This window comes from Aythya marila (genome assembly GCF_965140915.1).
Source record: "Aythya marila genome assembly, chromosome: 8".
Lineage (NCBI taxonomy): Eukaryota > Metazoa > Chordata > Aves > Anseriformes > Anatidae > Aythya > Aythya marila.
Window position 1 is genome coordinate 20,283,796 of NC_139049.1, and position 16,635 is coordinate 20,300,430.

Genomic DNA, 16,635 nt, shown 5'->3' on the forward strand with positions numbered 1-16,635 from the left:
CCTATCCATTTCATAACTGGTTTATTTCCTCCTTTCAGATTATAGTCTATACGAATTTTAAATCCGAAATGCTATAAAAGCAACATATCTGCCTTACAGATGTTACTTGGAATTACTTTATGATTGCATTGTCAAATACAGTAATATTCACTGAATAACTATAAATCCATTAATAAAAATAAAAATAAAAAGCCTAGTATTGCCTTGTATTCAGTAGAAACACTGTTTCTAATACTGCTGTTCTTTTCAATAATGGTAGTAACAAATAACTTCTTTCTCCCCAGCTCATCGTGAAAAAGCATTGTCCACGCTCAAGTACTGTAATTGGAAAGGTTTGCCATCTCAGCTATGCATCACTGTGCTACAAACAGTGCTCCTCATCAGACTCCTGCTCTGAATGTCTTCAGGTAACCAAATTTTTATGTATCATTTAAAAGAAAAATTAAGCCTTGAGTTCTTTCCTCATTATTCAGAAATCTGTATTTCACTTAAGTACATTGTTTCCTTTGGGGAAAGGAACCCCAGTTGGTTAAATACAGCATTTTTATCTTAAGATTAACAGACGAGAGTGAGAAGAAGCTGCATATACTTCATGGCCTTTCTATCTAAGTATCTCTGAGTGCTTTATTGCCAATTAATAATGAAGTCCCATGACACTGTTCTGAAATACTTCTAGATATAAGCACTTAACAGATATATAAACTGAATGACACAAAAAGCCCAGGGTTTTGCTCAAAGTTGTGTAGCTCAGACATTTTCCAGGCAGAAACAGAGCCCAATCATCCACATTGAGTATAAGGCATTGAGTAGCAGCATTAACATCCCTGTTCTGCAATGTTTTTACTCAGCATGCCTGAAAACAACTTAAATAGGCAGTAAATAACATTTTGCCATTCTAGGTGTGCATGTAATGGTTTACAGAAGTTGTCGAACTGGCAGTCATAGAGAGGGAGAAATAAGTTTTCTCAATCTAGAACACTGGTCAGTCCATCACCACTCCGTCACCCTCAGCAAAAACAGGGCTTTCCCAATACATTGTGTGCCTGCCATGATTTTTTCCTGTGGTATGTAGGCATGGTTGATATTCCTACATGCATTTCCTGTGTTACAATTCCAACCAATGCTCTTGAGGTAATAAAATCTAAGAAACCCAGTGCCAGGGAATGGAAGTTCTTTCCCAGAGCAAATGTCTATGTAGCCTCATTCAATGCATTTTAAAATACAGGAACTATATTGAAATTATTCTATAACATCTGTGTTTCTTTTGTAGAGCTTTATTTTTTTCTTTGTAAAAGTTTCCTGCTAGGATATTTTCTCATATTCAGTCTTCAGACAACTATTTTTAATCTTGCCACATAAATATGTGTGATCCAGTTGCTTACAAGGAAGGCTGTAAAGTGACCTGATGATCTCATTCCTGGCTATTAATCCACACTAAAAAGTTGCTGTCACAGATATATTGAAGGATACCACCACTAGCCATACCTCTTCAGGAATCTTATTTGAGGGTCTGAAGGATTAAATTATACCTGCATTTTTGCACCTGTCTTCAAACAGTAGGCAAAGATATTCAAAGGACTTTATTTTTGGGTTTTCAACTCACCCTGAAAAACAGTGGGAACTAGAATCTATCCATTAATTTTGTCTTTTAAAATCTTACTAGATAAGTTTAAGGCATAATGATGAAGAAGCTGTTCATAGCAGCTTTCTTGGCTATACTTCCACAAATAAAATGTCCTATTCATGAACATAAAAAAGAATTTAAAAAATAAAATAAAATAAGTGAATTGAACAAACTGAAATTATCAAAGCCAAGCCTCAAACATAGGCTGTGGAATGGAGTATAGATAAGAGCTGGAATTGAACTCAACAGATTTGTTTTCTTTTTTCAGCTACTCCATGGCTTTGCAGGAGAGGCACTGAGCAAGTCTAACACAGAAGAAATTTCTCTGGCCTTGAAAGCCCTTGGAAATGTGGGACATCCAGCCAGCATCAAGCACATCAAGAAATTTTTGCCTGGATATGCAGCTGGTGCCTCAGATCTGCCGCTCAAAGTCCATACGACTGCTGTGATGGCCCTGAAAAATATAGGCATGAGAGACCCAAAAATGGTAAGGAAACAATACAGTCTCTTTTGTACTTACAGTAAGTCAACACATCGCTGCTAATCAATGATGGGGGATAAGGGAGATAAGGGAGCAGGATTTTATTTTTTTTCCGAACATAGCTGTAATATCTTTTGGGCTTTTTTTTTTTTTTTTTTTAATTCTTTCACCATTACTAAGTTATCATGTTTTATTCCTTTTGACATTAACCTCTACTATTTCAGAAAGCAGCAAAAATCCCATTAAAAGGGTATATTCATTACCTTGTTGTTGAAGACAAATCAGTATTTCCACTGCAAACATTTATTTTCCAAGGACATTAGACAGAAAGCTAAATTATTGACCAAAATGTGTTTAGTGCTACTTCAACTTTGGTATGTGAGAGAACCACAAAACAAGGTTTTCAGAGAATTGACATTTAATACTGAGTGTCACATCTAATCGTAATTCAAGACCAGATCTTATTGTAAATAGATACTAGAGGTTTGCATCCTAATTACAAATTTACAGACATTGTGTGGGTTTAAGTCATAAACAGAACATTTACTAAATGTGACTTTTGTCCCTGAACGAGATAATGATTCAATATCACATACAATGGCTACACAGGCATAATCTCATCTACCATAGACATCACTTTACAATCATTTTCACCTTAAAGCAATCCACTTCTAAAAGGAAACCTTACATTTTCAAGCTTTTTCTCTTGATACTGAATTTTTCTGTTTGTTTTATATAAGACTATTCTTAACATAAAAAGTAAAATAAAAGGCTTTCATTAACTATTCTCCTACTAATCTGTATCATTTTTTCCATTCTACTATTATTTTTTTTGCCTATGACTCCCAGTTTGAGTACACATATTGATCCACAGACAATAGTGTGCCAGGGTATGCTTTTAAGCAAAAGAATAAAGAAACCATTTACTAGAGCTAGGAGCAGGAGCTAGACAGGGAAAATGGGGTGGGGGGATGGAGAGACTAGCAAGGGTAGGAATTAGATTTGCAAGGGAAGGAAAAAGCTGATTTGGCGTTTGGAAACAATGCTGTATGTCTGCTTGCCCTTTGGCCCAGTTTTCCACAAGTGACCCAGACTGCTGTTTAGTACTATTTTATATGCATTTACTTTAGAGAAAATTGATCTGTAACAGGTTAATGACTATGACTGGACTTTGCATTGTTCAAAACCAGTTTAATCCCTTGTTTACAACCAGCTACACACCCATATTTGCATTAAACAGACTTAACACATGGCCTGTCATTTTTATTCTTTAATATGAAAAAGTAGTAATTTGAAAAGTTAGTAACATTTAGAAGGAAGTTATTGCATCCTTTTCACACTTGGTATCTGATAATCAATATAGTCAAATTAATGACATCATTCAGGGTGTTTGCAAAGTTTGTTGAAGTTTTCTCAATCAGATATTTCAGAAGAGAGCATATATATGCACTGTCCCAGTCAGAAAGGACTTCACACAGGGATGGTCAGATGGTGTTACACCATCTCCATCCTGTTTGATGTTGAGGTCAAACACTTCAGTGCAGCTCGTGCAAGTGTATGGTTCCAGTACAAAATTAGTCTTGATACTAAATATAGTACACGATAAACACATCAGTCACAAGTAGTACTGTGAAAATTACATTTGTTGCATAAGCTTACAATTTTAAATTGCCTAAATGGCATAGAGATTATTGATAGTAAACTGTTTTTTATTCTGGTAGAAAGAGCGCCGGGAGAAATGGTTAGAAATAAAGTATACCTTTATATGTAGGGATCAGTGATCACTGAAATCACATCTTAGATATGTGGTAGGTTCTTGAAATCTCTTTTACTTACATTTCATCTTGGTTATGCTGAAGATATAATTTGCTAGTGCTTAACAAGGGACAATAGATTTGATGTAATGCTTATCCAGTGAAGTTCTATGGCTTTGATTGTGTAGGAATCAGAATACATTACCATAATGCCCCTTCCTGCCCTCAAACTCTGAAACCAGGAATATTGTTACCATAATAAATAAACAATACAAATTTTTACTGTACTAGTGAAGAAGAGTTGATTCACTGATGATGAATGGTTACTAGAAAACTCTTCAAATATAGAGTAAATCTGAAAGTATTAATTATTTTCAGGTCCAGGCTATCACCCTTGAGATTTTCCTGAATCACAGAATTCATCCTCGGGTTCGAATGTTAGCTGCAGTGGTTTTGCTTGAAACCAAGCCAGGTCTTCCAATCCTGATGACATTAGCTGATGCTGTGCTGAAGGAACCTAGCATGCAAGTGGCAAGTTTCATCTACTCTCACCTGAGGGCCCTGGGTAGAAGCACAGCTCCAGATCTTCAAGTGATGTAAGGAAAATCTGCCTCATTTCTCTAGATGAAGAACTTGTTGCAGACAAATTGAGGTGTTAATGTGCTCACTGATTTTTTTCAGGGCTTCTGCCTGCAGAATGGCTGTCAGAGCACTAAGTCCCAAATTTGACAGATCCGGATATCAGTTCAGCAAGGTTTTCCGCTTCAGTATGTTTAAAGGTAAGATATGTTACACCCCCCCCCCCCCCATCCCTGCCCCATAGTAATCATCCTGAAGATTTTTTAGGGAAATATATGCAGGTTGAAGTATAACAATAAAGTATGAGAGTTTAATTGCACTAGCCAGGTGGCTAGCTGCATATTGTTGCTCCATATTCTCCTACATTCAGTGGAAATAAATAAATAAATACATCTCAGGCTCTCCATTTTGAGAGTATTTAGGTCCTTCTGTATTTTGCACTGCACACTGCCAGCATGAAATTACCAGAGAGCTTATGGGGCTCTAACCCTCTGTTTTCATTAGCCAGTGAGGCACATGTTTCTGTATCAAATGCCATAGTCTCAGTGGTGCTTAACAATTTCATACCATTGTTCAGCACCAAACAAACAGAAGGGACCTAAATTACTGCTGAAGTGGATTAATTTCTACTGGTGCTGAACATGTACAACTCTTTCTGAAATCAAATATGATGCTAAATTCCCTTCACCCCAATAGTAGTGCCCAGTGAAACAGCAAAAACGGGCAGATGTAACAAGTCATTGCACCTATGAGTAGCTAACTCAAGCATGTTGTCTAAAGATTTTTCTTGCACCCTCTTTCCAAGATTCTTTACTGGAATGAGCATGATCTGGAATCACGCCAGTTACATCAATGGGAGTCACCTAGAAAAATCAAGAGCATTGGCAGTTAGGGGGGAGAGGACCAGATTAGAGGACATCTCTTTCTGGGCCAAATTGTACCTATTTCCATTTCCAATTTCTGTTACTCTTCCCAGTAGGGATTTTTTAAGCAACTCTCCTATGTAAATGACCATGACAGCCTCAGTGATTTGGCATATGTAGCTGGCAGACTGGAGAGATGATATCTACGAACAGTCTCCTTACACATGCTGTTTATCTAAAGAAGGACTTAGATGTTTTTAGCACTTTTGTTATTCACTGGTACATATAAAGACTCTTTTCAAAGTCGTCAATAGAAAAAGACTCAAACATCTAAAAACTGCAGTGCTAAGTGTGCAAGTACTTTTGCCTTCTTTTTGGGACGGGAGGGGGTTTTGGAAGACTTTTGTGGATCTTATTGTTTCCCTTCCCCTGTTTCATGGTTTTTATATGAGCATTTAGTCCGGTCTATAATGAAACTGAGTATAATACATACCACAGCAACCACAATACCACATGCTTGCTTCCTCAGAGATGGAGGCAGAGAGTGCCCAAAGAAATACACTAATAATATCTACAGTGTGTAGATAATACACACTGTGTGAACTTTTGTGCCATTTAAAATGCATTCATAGAGAGATACATTTTCCAGAAATAAACAGATATGTGTTTCAGTTTTTAGGTACTCATTTTCTCCTTACTTTTGCTTTAAAAATGAAGTTGCCTGTATTTTTGCACAGTGAAAAAGAAGGGTGCAGTACACAGGAGGGCAGTTGGCAGAGGGCTATGTGAAATGATTATTTTGTTCTGGCTGTAGCCTCAAATGCAGCAGATAGTGAATTGAATTGCTGTTAATTCTTGGTGAATGCCAGTGTCACAAATTTGGTTACAATGCAGATGTGAAATTTAAACTTCTTATCCTGAAGACTAAGGAACACATATTCCTTTTCTCACTTATTTAATTCTTAGACTTGTATAATTCAGTCAGCTAAGTGAAGTCAATCCTCAATTGCACCGGTGTGGGAGGAGGCTCCATCCTCCAGTTTTCTGATTTGATTTGTCACCAATAGCCATGGGTGAAATGTTTCAATGAGTTCCTTCTAGAAGAGTTACCATAGTGACAGCAGTAATGCAGTACCTATTTTCTTGCTAAAAACAAAAATGTGCCCTCAGCATCACAGTTCTTTGTGGTGCTAGGTGCTGAATTTTTAATGATGGGTACTAATGTCAGTTGAATATACCTCTAATCTGGAATCTGTCACACATGGCCACCACAAATAGTGCTTCATGTTCTGCACACTGCCTCTGAAATCAAATGGATGACCCAGGTACTGCTTAATATGGGAACTAACAGAATCTGACTCTCAGTATGTACAGGTTTTCTACATATTTATATAATGAAATATGCTTACTAATATCCATTAAATATCCAGGTATTAAAGATTGTGTTATTTGATTAGTGATTTTCCTTTCCGTCTTCCTTGAGGTAAAATATTTAGTCAGATATATGCAGGTGTCATCACACTCTCACAGTGAAGTGGCCATGGTGCATCATCTCACTGAGTTAGTAGGATTCTTCATTGGTAAATATTTTCTTAGAGCATTAGAGATGCATAATGACTAAGGTATGGAAAAAAAAATACTATCTTTAAGTTGATGAATTTTGTTTAATCATTTACTCGTTTATGAGCAACATTTCTTATGAGGTATCAATAAGACTGCTCTGGCTAAAGTCATTCGGAGAAAATCTAGTCTTCTTATTTACAGATCTAAAGTCAGTTTATAGTAATGTCCCAGTGTGATACCATTTTGCTTTTTATTTTCAATTGGAAAATAAATGTGAGATAAATGTGAGGTGTTTTTTTTGTTTGTTTGTTTGTTTTTGTTTTTTTGTTTTTGGTATTTTTTTGGTCTTTCCCTGGCTGCCTGCTGAAGGTTCTCCAATGATTTCCTCTGCCATGGGAAATTGCCTCTTATGGGATAGCATAAATGTTTGTATTTTGATCACAGGAGTTGTTACTGAACAGCATATTTTGTAGGCAGATAGTGCGAAGCACATTGGGTAACGCAGGAGCTTCATGCAGAAGGAGAGTGAAGGTGACCTAGTGAAAGGTCAGTTCATACAGATTTTGCGGACTAAGTGGATTGTCTTTCCAACAGATTGTTTCTCAAGTACCTGGAAAGTTGGAAAATCTGTCCTGAGAAATTAGAAATCAAACTTAGTCTCTGTAATCTGTTACTAAACTTAGCATAAGATACTAAACTTAGTGAGCTAGGGCCAAGGATCATTCAGGCCTCTGTCAGCATGCACAAATTCAAAAGAGAATGACAAGGTATTAGCATACTAGTGAGATTTTGTCTGAAACACAGAGAATGGCACTAGAGAAATCACACGGGCCTGAATATTTGTAAACATCAACATTTGTGAGCCAAGCAGTAATCTAGTCTTCAAATTATGGCTAAATAATTTATGAGAATTTAATCACTCCTTTTCTAGAAAGAGGACAAAGTCTCACTCCCTCTCATTACAAATCCAGGATTTGGACTCAATGATCCTTGTGGGTTCCTTCCAACTCAGGATACTCTATGATTCTAGAAAACACTTGAAAATATATTTCCTTAATACATCGGTAATTTCTGCACAGGTATTGAAATTATTGGTATGCATTTTCTAGGGCTCTGCATTTAACCTGGATTTCCAATGCTGATTTCTGGTCTTGTTAGAATTCTAGGGTCTATTTAATCAGTATATGGTGCCTATGTCTAACACAAGGATAGCAGAAATTAAACATAGGGACTCTTATAAATATTTTCTTGTCCTCTATCTAGTATTAGAAAAGGAAGGAGGGTTGGAAAAAAGGAAGCACAACAGGGATGCCTACATATTGTGCTACCCTAGTTCATTTTGAAACTTAAGGAAACTTGGAAAAGCCTTGGGGTTACTTTAATTCAGAAAACAGGACAGCATAAAGCTGTGCCAAGATCAGGAAGAACATATAACTGTGTTCTGCACTAATTATCTGTACTTAAGAACATTGTAGATGATAAATCTAAAGATAAATAGACAAAAAATATGTTTGTTTGAAGTTTACCCAATAGTTAACAATTATTTAACAATTAGTTCATTTTATGTAAAGAGCTACAACATTTGGAACGAGGTGTGTTAAATTGCCTCTGAGTCATCTGGGAAACAAATCTACACCCCACCATCTGTCCTTACAGGCCATCTCTATCCCTTTTTCTTAAACTATTAGCAAAGGATGGCAAATCTGTTCTCATTTCTGATCCCCTTTGTCAAGTTGCCTTAAATGATGTCTTGTAAAAGCATAAACTGGCATTATAGAATCTGACTGGATGTAAAGGATATAGCAGAAGCAATTGGAAAAATAACATATACACCATGCAATGAGCAGGGGACTTGTAATTTTGCCCTTTAACAGTTCAAGAATACAGAATATTCTGTTTGTGACTGTTTTATAACATCAGGTTTATAGCTGGGTTTTCTGGCCTTTCTCATACCATGCTGTATCAGTTGTATTATGCAATTAGTAAATTGATACAATCTGCACACTGTGGCTTTAAAATACTAACTGGGCTGTGTTTTACTACCTATTTCTCTTCAGAGTTCCTTATGAGTGGACTGGCAGCTAAATATTTGGTACTGAATAATGCAGGCAGCTTAATTCCAACAACAGCAATATCCCACCTGCGGACACATTTCCTTGGAAGAGTTGCTGATCCCTTTGAGGTAATTGAGTCTACCAGCAGTTTGCCCCTCATACCTTCACAGGACCATCATCCAATTGGCATTTACATTTTGCTTCATCCCACAGGTGGGAATAACAGTTGAAGGACTGCAGGAGGTGTTTGCTAAAGGTTACTCTCCTGACAGGGACTGGGAGACTGACTATGACTTCAGGGAAATCCTGAAAACGGTAAATTATCAGGATAAAGGAAAATCTGTCAGGGACTGGTTTGCCAAATGTTACGAAGAGTCAGACTTTCTTCCTCTTCTCATGCAGCTCTCAGACTGGAAGGCACTCCCGAGCGACAAACCTTTTGCTTCAGGCTACTTGAAGATATTTGGCCAAGAGTTGTTTTTTGGTGGACTTGATAAAAACACCATCCAAAATGCATTGCAGGTATCATTTCAAAAACACCACCAGATAGATAAGCACCAAAAGCTTTAAAACACTATTTCTTCCACACATTTCCTTCTCCTCCCCCCCCCCCTTTTTTTAAATTCTCAGTTCAAGAGATTTTTTTGTCTTTAGTGTTAAGGTAAATAAATTCAAACTTTGATCAGGATTAGCTATAATCGTTGCTGGCAGACCTTCCCTTGAGGCACAGTTAATGACACAGATCATGATATTCAAGCTCAGCTTATTTAGACAAGTTGAACTCTGTAATTGCAGGCATGGTATGGACCTGATGAAAAAATCCCTTCAATAAAGAGATTAATCAGTAACCTTCAAAGTGGCATAGGGAGGCAGTGGACCAAGGCTTTACTGTCCTCTGAGATCCGTCATATTGTGCCTACCTGTGTTGGGTTCCCAATGGAGACCAGCTTCTATTACTCTTCTGTCACAAAGGTGGCAGGAAATGGTAAAGTATTTCAATACCTGAGCAACACAAACATGGTTATCAGGTTATGGGGGGATTTTTAACACTTTACTTTCTTTCTAACAGTTCAAGCACAGATTACACCTTCTCCAAGGTCTGATTTCAGATTGACTGAGTTACTGCAAGCCAACATTAGGCTGCGATCCAAAATGAGTCTAAGGTAAATATTTTTCATAAATTGAAAGAATCATATTTCCAAGTGACAGAGGCCACAAAAAAAATTCAACAGCTGTTTGCTGTATGTACATAATTTTACCCTCTCGTTCTAACTTTTCAGCATGGCTAAGGATATGACCTTTGTAATTGGGATCAACACAAACATGATCCAGGCAGGGTTGGAAGCACACACCAAAATTAATGCTCATGTACCTGTGAATGTTATTGCCACTGTCCAGATGAAGGAAAAAAGTATCAAAGCTGAAATTCCTCCATGTAAAGAAGAGACTAACCTATTTACTGTAAGGTATGTCATAGCATTTATCTTTCTTTGTAGCCTTGTAGAGTGTTTCCAAATTAAATGGAACATTGGCTTAGGGATCTTGCCTTTGACTAACAGCTTGAGTAACTGGGGTGATCAGTGTAGTTTACTGAATTTAAATGAAAGGACATTTACAAAAGATTTGCTTGAAAATATGTTTTACTTTCTCTGGTCTTGACCTGAAAATTACCATTTCTCAGTTTTTGAGATTCATAAAATATTTGAAACTCAGAAGGCATAAAATTTCTATCCCAATATATATATATATTGGGGTTGAAGACACTAGGTAAAATATAAGCCACCTGGATTCTATCAGTTGTAACAGGTAATCCATACATATTTGCATTTGGTGACTGGAAGTGCAGAGGACTTGGTGTTTCTTGTGTTTTTACCCCTTGTTACCCTGTAGCTGCCATTTGGTTTTCTTGCCTGTTAGGTCTACTTGATTTATTATCAGTGTATGCAATTACAATACACTATGGAAAACTGTTGTAGCCAGATGCCAAACAAATGAAAACAGATGGAAATACAAGTATGAAGAGAGGGATGAAACAGAACGAGTATGTCCAAGGAATCAAAGCAGTAGACCAAAGCTTAAAAAACCTTCATACACACACACGAAAAAAACAGTGAGAAAGACAAGCTGAAAATTCGTAACAAAGAAAAAAGCATCACTGACAATAGAAATCAGCTATTATACAAGCTGCAGAAATGTTAATAAGTTTCTGCTCTAAGAATACAGCCATAACAAAAGAGCTCAGTTGCTTGATCCATCTGCAATTAGCATTCATGGCTGCTGGCCCAGAGAAGCTATGCAGGTCTCTTCAGTTTAGCCACCACAGAAGCTAATCATTATTCTCCCTTGCTCTTCAATGGTCACAGAACCACCTATTAGGTATTTGACATCACATCCTCCTCCCTGCTATGATTCCTCAGCTCCGTCAATCATGATTGTAATCAGGTTCTCCACGCAGAGGAGGGAGAGTTTCAGCAATTCACAGAGAGTCTGTTAGCTGTGTGTAAACTGCTGTGGCACCATGAGTGAATGTTTTGTTCAGTTTCTTCTGAATATCGGGACAGTATACTTCCAAGGTCACCAGGGACAGCGGGCACTTGATCTCACTAATTATCATCAGAAAGGACAAAGCGGATATTAATGAACTTAGTAAGGATGCTGAACTGGAACGAGAATATTGGACATTGTAGAGTTTAGAGCCTCAGGCAGAGAGCTACAAATTTAAGCAGAAAGATCCTTCTGGCAAACCAAAATAAAAAATATTTTCCTCTTTTAACTTAAGGGGAAATCAAATCATCCACAAAAGGGTTAAATGTATTGCCAGAAAATATAAAACAAGTCAGTAACAAACATAGGGGATCATAGACAAGGAGTCCACCAGTTCCAGCCCAAGCCCTCCTCTAGACCCTGCAGTATTCCCATTTATAAAGTGAAGTTGTCAGCTGGAAGTAGCTCCATAATGCCAAGTATATGAGAAAGCTAATACTCACTAGCTAACTTTTAGCACCATCAATTTTTCTCCTAAAAGCATTCCTGTTCACTGTTACAAAACAAATGGTTGGTGGAAATCACACAGAGCAATGAAACTGCAATGAGTACAAGTGAAGGGAAAGCAATAACTAGAGAATGTAACGCTGAACCACATCACTGAGGAGGTCAAAGAACAAACAAAGTAAAATCTTAAAGGTATGAAGAGAAACAACCAGGAATGATATATAGAGAGGAAGGACATTCTGTCCAAAGTCTTAGTTTAAGATGGACTTTCTCTTCCTTTTGCATAGCTCCACCAAAAAATAAGGAATTTAATTGAATTCAATATAAAATCAAATATTTCAATATAAAATATAAATTAATATAAAATATTGAATTCGATATTTTAGAAATTTTCTGACACTTCCCCATATTAACTTTAAATGCTCCTTTTAAAGAAATGGTTCTAGAAAACTATTGGTCTTTCAGCTGTTTGTAAGCAGTTTGAAATGTTTTAGTATTAGGCACTTGTCTTGATGGTCAGTGAGTTACTATCTATAGTAGTACCTTGAAGCTGGTCAGGATGTAAAATTATTCTAGTTTTCATCTCCCACACCCAAACACAGGACGTAAACAGTCTTCAACAGTGTTTAGTTCAGTTACATCCTACATACTGTACAGGTTATAACCAGTCACAGCTATGGGATGTATATAAATATCCAGGAGTGGAAAAGAAATTCAGGTGAACGATTAAAAAAAAAAAATTAAAGCCCAAAAACTTTGGTGATAGAGAGATTGTATTCCCAAGACAAATAAGTACACTAAGGACTCAACTTTCTTTACAGCAAAAATCAGAGCACAATTAATCATACCATGAAGAGAATATATAGCATATGTTTCAATTCAATTCTGTCAAAGTTAAATTTAATTAAGAATAATAGTTATTTTTAAGGCTCTTTTAGCATAATTATTTGGTATATTACAGATGGCTGTTTAAGAATACTTTTAAACAAAATTTACAGGAAGAAGTAAAAATCAAATAAATTTAAGGAAAAATTAGAGCCCTGTGATTAAAGTATAAATATGAAGAGCTGCCAAAGAATACACTTTGCAAATATATCACATATTCATAATGACAGGCTACTGAAGTATATACATAATCTTGAATAGAGCTCTTACCATGGGGCTTTTTTGCTTGTTTTAACTGTAGGATAAGCAGAAATTGCTTCATATTTATAAGATTGAATTACAAAATTACAACACTGTACACAACATGTATACAACATATAATGGAAAATGCAGAAGACCCAGTGTACGTAGTGCATGAGCTCACCATGCTGCATGTTTGGGGATAGAGGAGAGAAATGACTTGCAGTCCAAGCCTCTGTTTTTGTAACACCTTTGCTCCAAGGTCAGAAGGATGATGTGCAGGAAAGACAAACATTTTCATTTCACCGCAGCAGAAAGAGAGTTAAAGATCTGGTTGGAAAATTGCCTCTTGCTACTTATTTCTTTGGATATGATGTCATGCTGTGCTTTAAAACCTGGAGAAATAGTTTTTCAGTGATTTTTGTTGTTGTTTTTGTTTTAAACAGACATTGAGATCTTCTGTTCCCATGTGTAACGCCACACTCCCTGAAATATCAGTGGCCTAACACAGCTGAATTGCTGTCTCTTACCCCTGCAGTGAATTTGGCTTATACTATAGCACAGCTTCTTCTCTCATCCAAAAAAAAAATACACTAATACATATTGGAAACTCTCCCTTTTATTTTTTTCTCCCTTGTGTTGGGATCAGAGAGAACAGATTCTTTCATACCATAGCTTTAGGCCTTCTTTGTGACTGTTTTTCTTGTTAAAGCACCAGAGCTGGCTCTTGTAGCCTATTTTTACTGTGCCGTGTGATTCTGCAGACATTGACATGTGTCACCTGTGATGCAGCTACATTTGTTGGCTCTCTGTGCTCAACAGGGAGGAATCGATCCTCTACTTTCATTAGGTGGCAGAAGTAGACTATTGGCATAAAAAATGCCTAAAAAAATAAAAATGGGAAAGAAACCCCAGGGCTTTCTGCTTGGAGACCCAGACTGCAGTTCAGTGGTCATTTGAATTATTGAATGGGATTAAAATAAAAGCCATTTCCCTTTTTGTCCCTTTACCCAGATGAGCCATCTGAAATGCAAGTTGATTTGTATTGTCTTTTATCCTCTCAGCTTGTTAGGGAGAATATTTTATTTCAGATTCCATTCTTCAAGGTTCTCCTCTCACCCAGCGTGGAGCGTTGCTGTCATGTCCTTATCTAAAAAAAGAGAGAGATGGAAAAGAAAACAAAGCCCACAGGTGACACACGTTTTATTGAGGTGTTCCACATGAAGTGCAATTGTGTGCTTTACAGTGCACGCAGCACAGTAGGAGCCTGCAAGAGGAAGAGAACACTATCAAATGAATACAAATTCATCTTTCAAATAGGTTAGATTGGAATTGCTCAGGCTAGTACAGTGTGGACCATATTAAAATAGAGACCATTTTGCAGATCATCTTTCCATTTACTGTCACAAAGGCCACCGCCATTGATGGACCACAAAAGCCCCAGGGCAGGCAGATCAACTTCATATGTGAGAAACAGTATGTGGGGAATTCTGAGCTGGATGTTAGCTATGATAAATGGCTAATAAGGTAGAGCTAGGACAATTTTATTAGCTGAAGGAAATAGGTTTTCACCTGTCAAAAATGTTTAGTATTCAAGATGTTTCTGTGACCCGAAACAAAACTCATGGTTGTCACAGCACTGTGAAGAATGTAGGTTATGGAGCCAGGACATCAGGATATCTAGCCATGAGAGTCTCAGTCTTATGCTACTTGTCCTGAATCCTTACTAATACTCTTAGACCCCACAACATTGTAACCAATGTATTGAACACATTTACCTAAGTACACTCTTCACCTTCCAACACATCCTCTCTGTGATGTCTTTCCAAGCCACAGGTCTGTACCAGTGCAGTTATATCAAGCTGGAGACACTTAATTTGACAAGTTGAGGTTAAAAATGTTAAACAGGAAATAATATTCAGTAGCTCCTCAGTCCCTCACGTTATTTTTTGAAGTTATGACAGTATTTTTCCAACTATAATATTAAAGGAAGTGAGAAACAAGTTTAGCAGTGAATACACAGAAGTTTAAAATTTTAAAAGGAAAAAAAACTCAAAATAGGAGTCTCAAAAATTTAATAGCATAGTCCACAGCCCAGCTTCTAAGTGGGTTGTTCTTTAAACCATTAGGTATAGGGAGATCCCACCAAGTACAGTTTTTTTAAACTCAACACTTCATTGCAAAAGCCTAGCTGTGAGATATCTGGCCCAAGATTGGTCCATGTCTTTATTCACTCTTAGCCATTCTTGAAAATACAACTAGCAGGAAAGATGCTCTAAATACCTGTAAAGCAATTTGCCAGGTAAGATACTTGTTGCTGAGTATGTGCTATAAGGCATTTTTCAGTATTTTTCTTCAGCAGTGCTTTATCAATACAGGTTCCCTTTAATGTTTATTCTGCAGGTCTAAGACATTTGCTGTTACACGAAATATTGAAGATTTGGCTGCTAGTAAGATGACTCCAGTTCTTCAACCTGAAGCAGTGCCTGACATAATGAAGATGTCCTTCGATTCAGATTCTGCATCAGGCGAGACTGATAACATCAGGGTAACTGTAGTTATATGTATATATAGCTATATATATGTGTAGTGTCTATTCTTCTTTTTTTTTTCTTTCTTTTTTTTTGGGGGGGGGCTTTTAATCAGTGGGAGACCATTTCTTTTCTCCATAGGAAAATGTACGACTCACCTCTGACCAAAGCTACTTTGCACAGAATAAGTCAAGTTCAATCTAATAACACACATAGCCCTATGGAAGCATTATTTTAAAATCTGGAGTGTGATCACAACAGACATGTGACACAAAAGAACATTTGCTTTGGTAATTAATTTTACACTGCCATCTACAGGATAGGCCCACAATCTTTAAAATGCTTTACAACCATCATGCAATCATTACATTCCTGGGACAGCCACAAATATTTCGTGAGATGCTTCAGTGATCAATTTGCAGAGCCAAATTTAACACCTATAGGCACCCTGATTCAAGGATGGATGGCAGTTTGTGTGTCAAGCGAAAGGACTTCCTGAGCTGCAACTTTCCATAAAAGCCACTACAGGCTTTCTATGATGGGCAGCATCGTGAAGGCATCACCATGACAATTCATTCAACAAAATACTGACAGAGGTGAGGAATACATTGTCCTCTTCAGGTTTCATTGTCATCCTGCAACTCTGAAGGTTTTTCAGATAAGAGATGAAAAGAGGGTGAGTACAGCACTTTCATATGGAAAAGTCAATAGGTAAATGTACCATCAGCTGGAGCAGTTTCCAATATCCTGGAACAATCAAAGATCTTTGTGCCTACGTGCTCTTCCTGAAAATTTATCACTCTGTTGTTATTCTTGAATGAGCAGCAACTGAAAAAATGACACTGGTTAGAGCATTTCCCAGTATCATTATCATTCCCTTTGGAAAGAAAGGATCAGTATTAAAATTCCTTTTTTTTTTTTTCTGCGTGGTTCATGCAAGTTTGGAATTTTGTGAGACATGATAAACTGAGTAAAAAAATAATTTCAAACTCTGCATTATGTATGAAAAGAAAACTCATGGTTACGTGTTTTTTGCTATTTGCTTCACTGCTCCAGAAAATTATAGCTTT

General features: G+C 37.1%; 1 protein-coding gene across 1 annotated transcript in view; it reads left to right on the forward strand.

The window, feature by feature from the left end:
* The window catches only part of LOC309880618 (vitellogenin-1-like), a gene marked incomplete at both ends in the record, with an annotated part of 42,493 nt that overhangs the window by 10,880 nt on the left and 14,978 nt on the right, over window positions 1-16,635 (forward strand). Inside the window, 11 exons of the mRNA XM_082765733.1 lie at window positions 285-407; window positions 1,893-2,111; window positions 4,238-4,455; window positions 4,541-4,638; window positions 8,922-9,046; window positions 9,132-9,233; window positions 9,321-9,440; window positions 9,714-9,903; window positions 9,988-10,081; window positions 10,199-10,384; window positions 15,438-15,582. Of these exons, the coding sequence (XP_082621859.1) occupies window positions 285-407; window positions 1,893-2,111; window positions 4,238-4,455; window positions 4,541-4,638; window positions 8,922-9,046; window positions 9,132-9,233; window positions 9,321-9,440; window positions 9,714-9,903; window positions 9,988-10,081; window positions 10,199-10,384; window positions 15,438-15,582 (1,620 nt within the window). The remainder of the gene's footprint in view (window positions 1-284; window positions 408-1,892; window positions 2,112-4,237; window positions 4,456-4,540; window positions 4,639-8,921; window positions 9,047-9,131; window positions 9,234-9,320; window positions 9,441-9,713; window positions 9,904-9,987; window positions 10,082-10,198; window positions 10,385-15,437; window positions 15,583-16,635) is intronic.